At 40.1% G+C, this 16,177-nt stretch overlaps 1 protein-coding gene across 7 annotated transcripts in view; it reads left to right on the top strand.

Annotated features, from left to right (window-relative positions):
• The window catches only part of adgrb2 (adhesion G protein-coupled receptor B2), a 268,441-nt gene that overhangs the window by 172,608 nt on the left and 79,656 nt on the right, over window positions 1–16,177 (top strand). For all 7 annotated transcript variants that reach the window (XM_071204889.1, XM_071204887.1, XM_071204888.1 and 4 more), the window contains exons 13-15: window positions 6,025–6,112; window positions 8,547–8,649; window positions 13,346–13,389. In XM_071204889.1, the coding sequence (XP_071060990.1) occupies window positions 6,025–6,112; window positions 8,547–8,649; window positions 13,346–13,389 (235 nt within the window). The remainder of the gene's footprint in view (window positions 1–6,024; window positions 6,113–8,546; window positions 8,650–13,345; window positions 13,390–16,177) is intronic.

The raw sequence follows: 16,177 nt of genomic DNA, 5'->3' as shown, positions 1-16,177 counted from the left end.
TAATAATCGAGCAGTTCGATGTGTTTTACCATAAGAAAGTATCTTGTGCGAACGAGAAAGTATCTCGTGCGCACAAGTTAATAAAGCGTGGCCACGTTTTATTTAAATTGAGGCCACGAATTACATCTCGTGCGCACAAGTTAAGCGTGGCCTCGTTTTATTTATTTTTCTCTCTATGAACCCTCCAGGGCTCCGTACAAATGGGTGAATAGCCTAGCTTAAAAATGGGATGCCGGAGCGCCTAGCCAACAGCTAGCCTGCCTCTCCAATGTTTGGAGATAGGCCCACTAGAACCCATGGAACAATTTACTGACTATTTCATCCTTACGCAAATACAACTGTTAGGATGACATTTTGGCATTTGGCAACCTCACAATGACAGGGCAAGACTTAAAGGTGGGGTAGGTAAGTTTGAGAAACCGGCTCGAGATCGCTAGAATTTGAAAATACACAACCGGAGAAAATCTGCCACTTCCTTATAGAGCCCCTCCTCCAACACACACAAACGCGCACATGACCAATGAGGGCACGAGATAAGTTTGTGCCCCGATGGAAGGCTGACAGGCAGGTACAGATGTAGCGCTTCGTTTCAGACGCCTACCCGTGCGGGTTCGTGATCGGCACGGGGTGGGCCCCTGCTGAAAAGGAAAACCCCCCGCAGGACTTGAAACGCCCCCTTGATAAATACATTTCATTATAATGAAACCAGCAGCAATGGATCATGGATCCACCAGGGGGAGCCGTGAAAAGCTGCCACACTGGATCTCATGTGAAATAAACAGCTGATCTACAGGTATCTGATATAGCGGATATTTGTTAAGATCCATATATCACGGATAGGATCATATTCTTTGCTAAATAAGAGACATGTAATCATTTACTAAACATCACCATGTTTTTATTTAACAAAATAATGTTTAATTCACGTTGGCGTAAGTACAAAACCATCGCTATGTTTTTAGATCAGGAAATGCATCCAGGGTCAAACAAACGATTTTCGATCGTCATCCTCGCATTCATTTAATGTATCATATGTTCGCGAGTTGAAATGAATGCACTAAATGTAATCCACGTGAGTTTACAACAACAACAATAATCGCTTTGTTTTTATATCACATCCGACCGGAGGAAAATGCAGCGGCTCTCACTACCGATCATCCTAATCCCACGGGCAAACAATAATATGTACAGTGTTAATAGTTTACTGTATTATTAGTGTCTAATATTACTGCTATAATAATCACACATTGAGTTGTTGAAATCAGACCGTAGTTTTTTTTAAACGCTCTGAATGAAATGGCAGCTCTCAGGTGATCAGCTGTGTGTTTACACAATAAAATATGCATAGTAATTTAATACCTTCCAAGTTCCAACACACATTGTAAGAACAGTTCTGTTTCATATGAGTGTTGAGAGCTGTATCCACAAATCTACTAATGTTGCCCTCAGTGCACCAGATTGATGCATTTAACTTCAATTTAAATAAAAACATCTTCTGTTGTAACAACAATAACATTATAAATAGTAACATAGCATGGTATTGCACATTTACTGTAGCTTTGAGTGTTACTGGCCTGAGATTTTTTTATTACATGAATGAAGGTGACTGAGGCTTTTTAATATAGACTTTTCAGTGTCCCACATTTTGCACAGAACTGTCCCACATTAGGAAAACAGATTGTCTGAGACAACTTGGCACTCAGAGTACTAATATGTCTACCATTTCTTTTATGAGTTTAATATCAGCATGTTCTCTTTTGGTTTGATTAGGACACATCCTGGGGATTTCAGAATGTTACTGGATTTTGATTTATTGTATCGGCTTCATGTCGCAATATATTCATCCATCCAGTTATTTTAGCCGGGCCGGCTAAACGGATTGGTTGTACTTTTCACAGTATTACGGCTTCTACAGATGACATTTTTTTATGGATTTTTTGTTAAAGCACTTAAGATATTCTTTGCTATCGGGATGTTAAGAGCATTCCATGGAATATAACAAAAAGTGTACCTTGAGCCGGTTTCTGAAACTTACCTACCCCACCTTTAAGTCCCTGCATCCAGCTTTTGTTCAATAGGAAATGTCAAACCAGAAAATCTGTGTCAGTTATGTTAATTAGTTAGCTTTTTTTTAATGTTTTTTTATCTTTGGTCAGAGCCACCCAATGTTCAAGTCCTGCTTACCATTAAGCTAAATTAAGCTCATTACTTCCTGGCTCATGCTTCACACTTAACACAAAGTGCTACTGCTCATCTAATTTACCTCTTGACAAAAGAAATACTGTCGAGGCAGTAAGCGATTCTTTTTCATTTTGAACAGCTAAATAGTTTAGAGAATATTATATTTTCTATACGATATGGAGAGAGGGTGACAATTACAAATCAGTCTGCTATACGTCAGCGCCATTAACAGCAGCATGAATTTATCAATACACAGTTAGGCTACTGACATTTCAGGGGCCATGGATTCTAACTTGCGGAAACCTCAGTTGGATAATGGGTCAATGACAATGAGGCAATCAGGCAGACTAGACTAAAGCCCCTTTCACACACTTCCTGCTTGAATCACAATTTGGTCCTGCACTGATGGTGGACCTTATGCGGATCTCTGGATTCTCTATTTAAAAGGAGCTAAAGACATTACATATTGAGTGATACGGTTTAGTGCAAATGACTTAATAGTCACCATTGCAGTCATATCTTCAGCACATTACACTGTCAGTCTGTTCAACTGGGTAAAAGTAATGCCTTTATTTTCATGTCTTGAAATGTTCCGTGTCATGCAAAAAGGAGTTCTTACTAGGGACAGTCTGTATGGAGCTGTCAATCTCTGATTAAATCCATCACTTTGTAACGATCAACTATCAAAAATAGCTCAAATGACTTGATATGAAATAATATATTAAAGGTAAACAGAACTGATAAACGGACAATCTACTCTTTCCACAAAATAGTCCCCACAGAAGTGTATTTACTACAGTCTCCATCCACAAATTCACAAAATAAAAAAGTTTTATACGTTATTCAATTATATTCACAGTTTTCCAGCCAAACAAAACTCAACAAAAAGTCATCTCGAAACAACCTAAATTGTCTTTACTGCCTAATCTAGGCCACTATAGTTAATTGACAAAAAAACTGTTGCTCCTGGAAAACGGAAATGTTTGTAGCCCTATTTAGGCTATAATCCACAGATAGAAAAACACGATGATCGGCGTGGCACAAAGGAGCGATCTCACCCTGTGTTGGAGAGAATCTCTCTCTCTATCTGTGCGCGTCCTCTCCACAGAGACGTGCTTCTTGGTCGGATCGATGCAATATCCACATTCAGTTATTTTCCCCGTTGCATTTTAACGTACATAAACACATGCTGAGGAAAACTTCTCTGAATACCCGCATTCGCCGCACACACACACACTTCCTCCTCCCGTGAGAACCAACCCCTGGCATGTGGGTATTGTCCACAGTAGATGACCATTACATGTATGATCTGTATGTGTAATGTGTATTTGTAAAAGCGCTTTGAGAGTCTTTGATAAAGCGCTATAATAAATATAAGGATTATTATTATTATTATTATTATTATTATCCCGTTGACGCGCCCACTAAAAAGGCCCCGGACGCGCCGCGACAGGTGAATATGTAGATGAGGCTTAATGACCCACCCTCTCAAACCGTACATAACAGTGGACATTAAGAACTGCAGTTGCGAGGATATTATACATGTATCATAGTTCATGATAATCAACATGCCTTAAACCTTTTCCCCTGCCACTACAGTTTAGAAAAAACACCTTAAATCAATGTGTGACCATCACAAATGATTGCCTTGCATAAACTCCGATCATATTTTTCATCACAAATTGCATATTAAAGTTTGCAGCTGGTAACTGGTTTGCCATTTTGCTGGATTACAGCTGACCACCAATCATTTAGATGTTCAGAAAAGGAGTGACAAAAAAAGTATGTTCCTGGGAAATTAGAGTTTTATGATTAAGTGCTTTTGTGGTATTAATCATCCTCATGTGTAGGAGTGCCACACCATCACACAGTGATTTAGCATTTACCCACAATACACTGACTTTCTCATTTGAATGGCTTTGCAGACACTGTCCAATTAGGATCCATCACACTCACAGGCTTTCACGTGCTGACTTTGATCTGTTTTTGCCTCCTCACAGTCAAACAATCGGGTTTTTTCAACACTGATCTTTTTGTGTCTTCCTCTTTCGCTCCTCATCGGTCGTGCATAGCTATCTCTCTTCCTGAGTATTACTTCTTAGGCAGTAGGCAGACAGATTTGGGATGAGTCACACAGTACGTCTGATACCATCAGCCCCTTCTGTCTCTTTCTCTTCCGCTCTCTGTGTCAATGATCCTCTATCGCTTCTCTCAGCCTGAAAGGGCAAAGGAGGGAGTGGCGTCTCTCAACATGAACTCTTTCCCTCATACTTCTGCTCTCTGCCTCTTTTTCTTCCCTCACTTGAGACAAAGTGACATTTACAGAGGGACACTACGTCTCCTTGGGAGCCCTTGCTCTTTTTGGTGAAAGAAGACTGAAGGGACTGGTGGAAGGCAATGCGTTGTAAAGGAGGGAAAAGTTGAAGTGTGGCTTGGAGAATCGCAGCAACAGATTTAAAAGACAAAAAAAAGGGTCAAACTAATAGAAAGGAAGATATTGTCTAACATTTGCCTTTTTTTTATTGGAATTAAGTTAATTGCATGTTAGACCAATGGACTTTTTAGAAACCAGGCTTAATTGAGCTGCTAAGAGGCAGAAATAGTGGCTTCACGCACACAAATTGAGGTTATTTCACCTGAAATAGTGGAATTGAGTATGGAAGATGTAGCTGTCATATCAGGTGCTGCAATTAACAAACTTTTCTTATTTTGATGTATTCAACAGAGCATTTGTCAGTGACAGCTCAGGAGTAAATACAAATTAAGCTGACATTGCAGTTTGATGAGACAGGTGAAATCTGTGCTTGTTTGCTTCACAAACTACTCGGTGTCCGTGCGCATAGATACATTAAAGTGAACCTATCATGCTATATTTGAAAAATATATTGTAGGGCCAAACCTATACAACACATGTCTGTGAAGTTTTTTTTTCAAAATACCAAACAGATCACCCATTGTAGCCATGCCTCATACTGCTCAAACCCCTCTTTTGATCCCTGTTAGAGAAACGCGGATCTCGGGTCCTTAGCTTGAATAAAAGAAAGAAGAGGAGGCGGAGCTAATGCCTGATCAGAATTATACCGGAGATAAAGTTAAATTCGGTTGTGATAAAACGCCATCCTGTTTAAACCATGTCAAGGATTATTTCTGAAATAGTATGGAGCTCAAATGCTTTTTCTCTTGCGGGTTTATCACAAGGTGAGTTCTTTTTTTATTTCCTGCTTTTTAAACACATGTGCTCTCCAGTACAGGTTAGCTCTGAGTGTTAGCGAGGCATCCTAATGTAAACAAAGACGTCCAAAACACGTCAGGCATTGTTTCTGATAGCAACTTTCTGTGGGTCCGCCGACGTCACCACGGATGGACACGTCAGTTCGGATGGAAATATGTATCCGCTCGTTGTACACCCGTTTCTAAAAGATTTGGGTACGAAGGAAAAGAGAGAGGGTTTTATTTCCTGACGCTGCGTGAGTTCCCCTACCCACCGGGGACACATATTTATGTATAAAAGACATCACAAAGTGCATTTTGCATGATAGGTCCCCTTTAAGTTAAGTTACCTGGTAAAAAAAGAGTTGAGGTTATATCTAATCAATCATCATTTGCAGTCTTTTATTTAAACCTTAGATCATCAAACTCACAATTAATTTTCATAAATCTAAAGCCTAACCTGTCCAAAAACATTTTCAGCAACCCCTTTCCTTGCACACGATGAAAAGAGGTATACAGAACAACCTTTAACTGGTGGATAGATGGATTGTTTAATGTGATTTTTGAAGACGTTTCTAAGCAAACCATTGCCTCTATTTGGGCTGATCCGTTGCACATCTTCCTGTGTTTCAGAGACAGAAACAGAGTCAGATGCTCCAATGTACTATGTCATCGGAGCCATCTTGTACAGGACGTTGGGCACCATCTTACCCGCACCAAAGTGAGTACTTCTCATGTGATCAACTGTTTATTCGCTGGCCTTTCTTTTACCTTTTATTTTCTCCTCACTCCTTTTTTTTTATTTCGGTGCCCTTTCTTCTGTCTATTCATTTCTCTATCTGGTTCCAACATTTCGATTCTACCTCTGTTTCCTCTCTCATGATGTCTATTTTCCACGTCTTTTTGTATTGGCCTAGTTATCAGACAAATGTCTTGCATCCCCAATGATGTGTGTTCCTTTCTTTTGTGTTGTCAATGTATTTTTGGAAGTCTACAGTGTGCCTCAAATGCGAGCGGGCTTATTGGGTTCTAAAACTTATACAGGGGTCGGCAACAGGCGGACCGCGGTCCGGATCCGGACCCGGAGCTATAATCAATACATTACTAGGGGATTTTTCGGCGCCTCCCGCTTTTTTAACGCTGATTTGGGTGACTTGTATAATTCGTGGAGAACCGAAGAGTTTTCGTTTTGGGGGTGGGGGGGAGGGAGTCAGTCCGACAGACGGACAACTTCTCACTTCAAAAAAGAAGAAGAAATCTAGACCGCAAAAATAATTAAACAAGCGAGTACCTATTTTTCCTGGCCAAGGACAGGTTCATGAACACAACACGAGCGTAACGTGTCTTCACCTATGGTCTTCACGTGGTATATGTCTCGTCTGAAAGGAGTGCTGAGCACCGGAACGCCGCTCGAGCCCTTAAAATATTGCAATACCCATAAGGAGCCGTACACATGCCGCAGTGTTTGCGTGGCTGTGTCTTTAGTTGTAAGCACAGTGGCGATCTGTTGTTGTTATTAGCATCTGGTTAGCTAGCTATCCTAACGAATTTAAAGAGCTTTTCTACAAGCAGGTGGAAGAGAGCTCTCCTGAGAGGCTCAAATAACCTCAGCTCAGTGAGGTTAAGGCACACCTTGATATGATCATTATAGTTATTAATGAGACTAAATGAAAAACAGGTATAAAATACTATATGACAGCAACAAAAAAGTTGTTAAAAATAACAAGAATAGAGTTTAAAAGGGGAGTGATTTGTAAAATATCCAAAAAGGAAAATATGCTACAGTTCTGTTTCATATGGGTGTTGAGAGATGTATCCATAGATCTCTTAATGTTGGTCTCAAAGTGCACCACATTGATGCATTTAACTTCAATATTTAAACATTACACATATCCACAGTATTTAAGTAATGTTAATTGACAATAAATAGTTGTTTTTTAATTGTACTTTCTTTATTTTATTGGCAGTCAGTTGTTGATTACATGCAGACGTTGATAAAGCTACAGGTCACTTCAATACATATCACACTAATTCATGAAGCAACTTAGACATTTTTATGTTCCGGACCTTTGCATGGGGAGATTTTCTCTAACTGGACCTCGTTGAATTTTAGTTGAAGACCCCTGTTATAGAACATCCTTACCACTTTACAATAAGACTACCCTTATAAATGATTCATAAAGGGTTTATAAGTAGGTTGTAAACACTTTATTAATCATTAAGAACCATTTATAAACCAGTTCTAACATAGTTTTCACACATCAACACAGGCTCACTATTTGGCAAGATGACTAAGCCTTATAATGGCATTAGCTTACTTTGTCTTCTTCATCAGCCAGCATCATTGGTATCTGTTGTTCACTGAGTTGATTCTCTCCCCTTCCATATTGATGTTTTTTGGCATCTCTTATGACCATTTATTTACGAGTTACTAATATTTATAACTGCCAAAAGGGAGCCTTATTGTAAAGTGTGAAACACATTCCCACGTATTAATGAGTTACCTTTTCTAATAAGGCTTAGCAGTACAGATACATGTGGGCTCACTATTTGGCAAGCAACCGGTCACCGTTGCCCTGTTTATCTCATGTCTTATAAAAGCTTATTAGTGATTTATAAAGTGTTCACAACCTAATTAATAAATGAATTACAAACTGTTTGTAAACCCTTTATAAGGGTAGCCTTATTGTAAAGTGGTACCGAACATATAACGAAACAAGGAGGTTGTCAAACAGCCACTGTGATACGGTGTTTGTGAAAGCCCTGGGCTCTTTTTTTCAGGTCAGTGCTCTTGGTTGTGGATGAGCTGGATCTGTTAAAATCCTTTTCTCCCTGTAGCTCTGCTGAATGCTAATAGGTCCAGTGGTCAGTTTGTTTAAGTGCTAGCTCTGGCCCCGGCTTTCTCCCTTTCTCATTAGGTTTTTATTTCTAGGTTTTATTATTTATGTATGTATTTATTTTTGCAAACACACTCAAAAACCATCTCAGGCTATGTTTCTGAGTCAGATTGCATTCATGCATTTTTCTAATGAAAAACAGCAGAGAAAAACAGCTCACCAGCATTTATTGTGTTCATTCAAAATCAGGGAAACAATTCAAATCCAAATTTGAATGTGTGGTACAGTTAAATAATACACTTGATTGTGTCTTTGCAGCGCCCCTGCTGTGATTAACTCGAAGATCCTTACAGTGACAGTACGACCGGAACCACAACCCAGCAAGCCCATGGTGGTGTTGGAGCTATCACCACTTTTCAATGTAAGTTACTTTTTTAATATTAATAAATGTGTATTTTGTATCTCTCAGTTTACCCTGAAATAAGGTCTTTACTATTTTATGTGTTTTCATGCGATACAAAGCCCCGTCTGTTCAGCTAGATCATTTCAAAATATCGTTATTTGAGAGAAGAGAACATTACTCTTATATTTCCCTCATGTCAACTTTCCAAAACCACCAGAAAACAAGTTATCTTTCCCTGGCAACAGTTTGCATTTTTTGTTAGATACTTGTATATTGAGCAAGAAAAATAGATGTGTTGAAGGCTATAAAGGATTCCTTCTCTCCCAGCTGACCCATGAGTTCAGATGAGAAATAAAGTGCCGCATGCTATAAAGTGCCTTAGTGCTCGTTGAATTGCCTGAATAAATGCAGACCTTTTTGACTTCCATATTTCACAGTGTCTCCCGGTGCATATTCAGTTTATATTACCGTGGGTTATTATAAACGACTCGTCTTCAGTGGAACGGACTAAGTGCAAGTTTAATTAGAGGCTCTCATCATGACCTCAATAAGATGTTGGTTTCATTAACAGTTCTTGTGTGCAAAGGTGGGCACAGTTTTGAAAATAATGTTGAATATTTAATAGCTCTCTCCAGACGACACAATACACACATTCATACAAATGTATTTTACATTTTCAATGAAATCAGTTTTATCCCTATGTTCGCCAGGACCTGAGGGTCAACTTTATTGCAAAGTGTTTCATTTAATTTACTTTGCATTCATTCTCCATCCCCCGCCACTCCATCTCCCTGCTTTAAACCACTAAATCATTATTCAATTATGGCAATTCTCTTTATTTTATCTTCCTATTAATCTGCTTTTAACACTTTTGGAAAAGAAGAGATACCATGGGTCCCTTCTCTGTTAAGAGGATAATTTCTTGATGCTGATCCAAGCATGCTGCTCTGTTCTTTTAACCAGAGGCACCCTGTGGACGGACACTTTTCCTACGGGCAGTACAGTGCAGGGCAGGGATGCACATATGCATACTTTCTACCAGTATTAGCAAGACATACCTGTTTGGGTAAATGGTGTACTATTTAGTCATATTTAAATACGTATTGTGATAACTGTTGCAACACAGGCACTTTGAATATGTCAAGCAACATGAATGGTCAATCCAGTATCTCCCATTTACCTGCTGAATAGTGTCTTTTATTAAGGCCTTCCTGCCTGGTAAGTGGAAAGTTCCTATTTTATGATGCAGGATTTAAAAAAAGTTTCTCTGGGGTAAAAATAAAATTCAGCATAGATCAATAATTGACTAAAGTGATATAAAACATTTATAATTAATAATTCTACTTTAGAAAATGGATATCTCTTCCATAACCAAAACTAAATGTGGAGGGATTCAAGTGATTAGCATAATATTAATTTGGTTTCATTTGAAATGCAACCACTCCTCATATCCATAATTGCTACTTCTAATTAATTAGGGTTTTAGCATCTCTTAAAGGCAAAATAAAAGAACAATGTTTTTTTATAACCAAAATAGTTTGTTTTTGTATTAATGCACTGAAGGACTAGAATGATAAAAGGAGTTTAATGACATTTTGGCAAATACGCTAATTATCCTTCTTCCTGAGAGTTAAATGAGGAGATCAATTCCACTCTTATGTTTGTTTGTTGAACCAAGCAGTGTCTAGGATTTAGGAGGATTTATTTGCAGAAATGTGGATCCCATAATAAATGGAGTTGCTTGCACCACTATGTTTCAGTGGCCGTATTAAACTTATTCAGATTCCAGGGATGGTCTGCATGTTGACGTCACCTGAATGCTTCTCGATATTCTCCGACATGCTTGTAAAGAGGACAGTTGGGGTATTCAGTTGGTTGTAATTTGCAACATCATAGCTAGATGCCACTAAATCCTACACAGTGCTAATTTAAATATGGAGCAGAGCCGGTTAGCCTAGCCTAGCTAGCTGCTTACTCTAACTGGTCCACCTTTTTCATGCTAAGCTAAGGTATGCAAGTTACCAATCTTCTCATTTAGGAGAGAAAGACAATGAGAATAATTGGATCGAGGCAAACTGGACTGAAAACGTTTTTTCCCATTCAAGTGTTTTTACTTTAAAGGCAGTGTAATCTATATGTTCAGTGGTGCTCAGCTAAGTCGGAACTTCATTATGCATAACATGCTGAACTGCTATTTAAGAACCAGAGAGGGCATGGAAGTGAAAGAGAGCAGAGTCCTTTGTCCTGGTCATAAGCTGCAGTTGACTTCGACCTTGGCCAGTGCAGAAACACCCGGCTACTGAAGCAGTGCCGTATAAACCGCTGCCTCAGGCTTCCTTCTCAAAGGGGAGTGTGGGGGTCTCTGTTCACGGTCATGTCTTCACTGACAGGACATCTGCTCCAGACTCCGCACACATTTCCCTGTTGTTAAAGTGTGTGGGTGTGTGTTTCTTTAATGTCGAGTAAGAAGCAGAAGGCCAGAAATCTCTGTTAGCCCTCAGTAGTCCAGTGGACCCACACCCACAGCAGCTCTGGCTAGCTTTCCAAACATCAGCCTCAAGCCTCTCTGGTCATTTAAGTGTAATCTAGTTTACTTTCATCAGTCAAAAAGCATCATGCAGGTTACTCCATTTCATCTCCTGAATCTATCATCTTTGATATTAAGAGGCTTTTAAGACTCCCTGAGCCAGTGAGGTCTTTTACTGTTGCTCCTTTCATCTGATCAGACCAACATATTCCCAGCCAATATGCATTAGGATTTTTTTTCATCAAATAGACACCACTTGTAGATGTAAACACCTTGAAGGAAGTAGCTGTTCCTTTTGAGAGTAAAAGGACAGAGCTGTTTATCACCGTGCAGCTGCTGGAGTCAGACACACAGCGCTCCCGTTGAGTGGCATCGGTCGAGCAGACGCTGCCATTATGCAACGTATCGGCACTAAAGAGGAAGCAGACATTGTGGGAGTACAGGGATGTCACTCCCACAGCATTGTACAGCTGGGCACGATGCACGCTGATTGATAGTTGTATGCTAACAGAGCCCGCCGCGCTAATACACGCCCGGGGACATCTAATGTCGGCGATGGTGGCGGTCTGCGCACGAGGCAGAACAAAGCGCTGCCATCCATCAATCTGTGTCGCCCAGCCTCTGATCCAGTGTATATAAACCTTGTATCATCCCGTCCTCTCAAGTCCAGCCATGCAGAGACCCCCAGGACTCGCTGATTCATGGGGGATCAGCTACGAACTAGTCAGAGAAGGAGGGATGACCTTGCCTTTAGGGAAATAAATCATAGTTTAGACTTGAATGTGCCTTGTTCTCTTCCTTATTTACACAGTGTTGATATTGAAAAAAACCTTCGTTAAGCTCTTTACTCAAATAGAGGTCATTTTCTCAATTATTTCTCAGACTGTGATGAGTCTTCTCATCCATGTGATGCTGAACAGAACAGTGGCTGTGGATTTACTGCTATAATCCCCTTTACCATAAGGGGGAGCTCAAAGGCAAAGGGCTTAAAGCAGGACTCAGGGAGGACCAACAGACTGGGACAGAGAGGGATGAAACCTGATGTACTTATATGATTCTGTTTTCTTCAAGTTTGTATTTAGTTGGTCGAACGCACTTATTGTAAGTCGCTTTGGATAAAAGCGTCAGCTAAATGTAATGTAATGTAATGGATCCAGTGGCCTCTGCATCAGTGGGAGAATTGCATCTCAGTTTATGAACCGATGTAGTCACACAAGCGGCATGGAAAAGGACGTAGAAAACATCAGCTGTTTCTCTTAGACGGTACCAGTATGACACAATTAATGCTTTTGATTCAGGACTCGATGTAAGAGCCATAATCCAGCACCCACAAAGTCCACCTGAAATCACTATCCAATCCTGATACCATATGAGGCGTGCAGGTTCAAAGGGCACATACGTTTCTTTAAAAAACAAATCAATGGCGAGGTCACCAGTGGAACAGGTTGTGATCAGTCGGTTAAAGACATTGATCCTGTGATTGATTCACTGATTGAGTCTTTGGGAGTCTTCCACCTCAACCACTCGTGACTGAGCTCCGAATTCCAGATGATTCCCCGGACCCTCGCCCAAAGCGATTGGCTTTTGGATCCGGTGAGTCGATGGATTAAGAATGAGCTGTTTGACCATCCTTTTTAGACTGAAATCAGAATGTTGTTTTGAATCAACTTCTTGAATAAACTGTTTAGAGATGCAGCATGTATTAAGTACTTTACTTTACTTACCAGTTGGTCTCATAAGTTGTTATGCTTAAGTGCATTTTACGGCTTTATTGTTGTTGACGTTTACTTTACTACTTCACGCTGTGGTTGTACTTTGGTAAAGAATGTGCCTTTCCACTACTGGATGTTTATGACCCCAACTTGCTGTGTATTATTGTCCATGAAATTACTTTTTGTTTGTCTCCAACTCTTCCCAATTCATTGCTCTTTTTGCAGCAGCAGCTATTTGCTGCTCCGTCACATGACAATGATTCTTTCTCCATCCTTCCCTCCCACCGTTTGTCTCAATCCTTCTCTTTCATTGTCTGTTTACCGCTCTCCATCGCCCATGCAGCATCACTCCTCTTGCAAAAAGCCATTCCGTCTTCATGCTGCCTCCCTCTCTCACTCACCCTCTCGACTGGCAATAACCGCTTATCTTCTCTTTTCCCGCCCCCTCCTTTTCCCCCCACCCTGTATCTTGCAGGGTACATCAGATCCACAGTGCATTGTCTGGGACTATGGCAACCCGTAAGTTACTCTAAATGACTTTTGGTGTGTGCATGTGAGAGAGTACAGTGCATCAAAGCATGTGTCTGTCAGTGTGTGTGGTGCTGTTTATCTTGTGTGCTCATGCCCAGTCAGATTAATTTCATTAATGAAGTGAAAACAGTCTAATGAAGTTCCCTGTGTTCGTGTTAATTAAATTAGTCAATGAGAACAAACACCATTCTCTCTGTGTTGATAAGAATTCACAAGTAACATCACTCAGAACGCCTCATTGGATATGTTTTTCCTTTGTTACAAGCTTTCTTTTATGTTTTCCTTAACGCGAAACCATGTTGGAGATTTAATTCGTAATTCCGAGCTGTGGAAATGTGGCTTAATTTCAACAGTCAGTGACCTGAAGCCTTCATTTTTTGTCCGAATGGGTTTCCTCTCATGTGTCCATGTAGGCCACTGACTCATTGATGTATGTGGATAATCTGGTTAACTACATGATGTAAACCAGCACTATTGATTTCACTGTTTTAACCATTAACCCACCAAGTAATGACTCTTTCTGTCGATTACAAATTAAAACTGGTTCAGGACCATTAAGCTAGGGTTTGGTACCGTGTTATGGTCTCAATACACTTTGATATGTTTAAATGGCCCATATCTTCTACCCATGCCAGTAAAGCTAAGCAGATGCAACCCTTTCACAAAATACAGTGATATACCTCTCGTTTTAGAGTTAATGGATGACATTCACTGGCAACGCTACACATGTTGTTACGTTTAGGCCATCACTTTGATATTATAATTATAATGACACATCTTGTCATATGCTTTAAGGAAGAATTGATTTTTACAATTATGCCTTAATATAACCAGAAACATATGTACTGGAAAGGATATTGTTTGGACAGAAATAGACTGTTCAAGTAAACATTTTGCAGTAACATTTAATAAAAGTTAGCATTTGAAGAAGACAATTCCACCTGAGAAGTTCTTTCTCGCTTGTTCTGGAGCTTTGGAGTGTATCACATGTTCCTTATTAGCAGATTAGGTTTGCTGAGTATCCATGGATGGTTCCCCGAAAGACTTTAAACTCTGTAGAGTTCAATGACAACCGAGCAACCACTATCTGCTGATGAAGAAATACGTTTAGCAGCTCCAGAACACTTAAGTGGAACTTGAGTGGAGATTGATTCGTCGAGTGTTGGATTTTCAAGTTGATTTAAACATGCCATACAGGTGGCATTACTCTGCCTCCTAATATGATTTGATTTCCAAGAGCTAGATTTGACAGATACAAAAGGAAACTTTCTACAGTGACAACAAGATGGATGACGAAACATTTTGGTCAGCTCAGCTTCCCCATCAGGATCACATTATACAGGATTATTCTTGCTCTAGAACAGCACTCCCCGGTGACCAAAGCACACAATGGGGCCCAAGGATCACAGGAGAGTATAAGACATTCTGTAACTTATCAAACTGCACCTCTTCATCGAGGTGGGAGAGGAACAAAGCTCGGCAAAGTCAATTAACTGGCCGGCAGATTACAGCGGCAATCAAATTAAATGTGCAGACGCTACCCGGGCAGAGAGGCAAACAGAATGTAAAGTGGCAAGGTGGCAGCGATGTCTATCAACCATTCATACTCAGAGTGGGAAGGAATGTGGAAAACATCCAAATGTGTTTGCCAGGAATAAAGTAATATGTTTGCATACATACCCGGCAGGGAGTACACGCAGATGGTTCAAAGCTTTCACACACAAAGCCTACACACTCACCAGGACCTAGTTAGTTTGACTTACACTGAAATACAAGCGATAAACAAGAATGTTCCAGTTATTATAATTGATTGTGATTTTTGAAGTCTATTTTAAGCTTCCATCTTTTCTCATCGCTGCTCAACAGTCATATTGAGGATGTGTGTTTACATGTTGGGCTAATCCAGAGACTTCTTTTGTGTTAACAGTATGAGCTCATTGGAGCATGCTGTTTCTTGCACAGATGTTTTTCAGAGTGTAGGCTAGACAAAAAAGAAACTATTCATCGCAAACTACTCTGATTTTGATATTTTTTCCTTACTTAAATCCAAGTATTGGCAGTTTATACAAATCATATAAACAAGCAAAAGCAAGGACAGAAAGGCGCAGAAATATAACATGTATTCAGTACATACAGTTCTCCATTCGCTTCCTTTTGCTGGGCAGCAGATTGTGACTAAAGCCGGGTGTGCAGTTGATATGGGCAGAGAACATGTTGTACAAAGCAGCGGATTGTTTGCTGTAGGATATCACCTCAACCTGGCTGTCTCTCTAACTCAGCCACAGGCTTTGAGGTTCAGCGGGAGGTGGAGAAGAGGTGGAGAATGTATAGATAGCAATGTGGAGGAAGGGCGAACACAGCAGCAGCTGAACCAGACAGCAGGAGAACAGAAGTTCATCTCAGAGACGTGAACATAACTTGTAACCTTTCCCCTGTATATGAACGCTTTATTCAGTTCACACAGAAGCACCCACATTAAAAAAAAGATTGTATCCTGTATCTTTTTCCGTTAATTATTATAATGTCTGTGTAATGTGTACTTACTTGGAGATCAGAGGCTTACATCTCTAAAGCCTACTGTCATCCCACACAATTATCTGTGTGCACGTTTTCTTTTCTTCAAGCAGTAATCGTATATTTTGAAATCTGCAAAACATTTCAGTGTCAACTCTCTCCCATGTACGCTCTTTCTGAGCTGGCTACGTTGGCCAACAGTTTGTGGCACTCACAGTTCATCTCAGTATTTATGTGTGAGTGTTTATTTATTTATTTTGCC

This window comes from Pseudochaenichthys georgianus, chromosome 11 (genome assembly GCF_902827115.2).
Source record: "Pseudochaenichthys georgianus chromosome 11, fPseGeo1.2, whole genome shotgun sequence".
Classification (NCBI taxonomy): Eukaryota; Metazoa; Chordata; class Actinopteri; order Perciformes; family Channichthyidae; genus Pseudochaenichthys; species Pseudochaenichthys georgianus.
The sequence above is the reverse complement of the archived record's forward strand: the minus strand, read 5'-3'. Positions and strand labels throughout refer to the sequence as shown.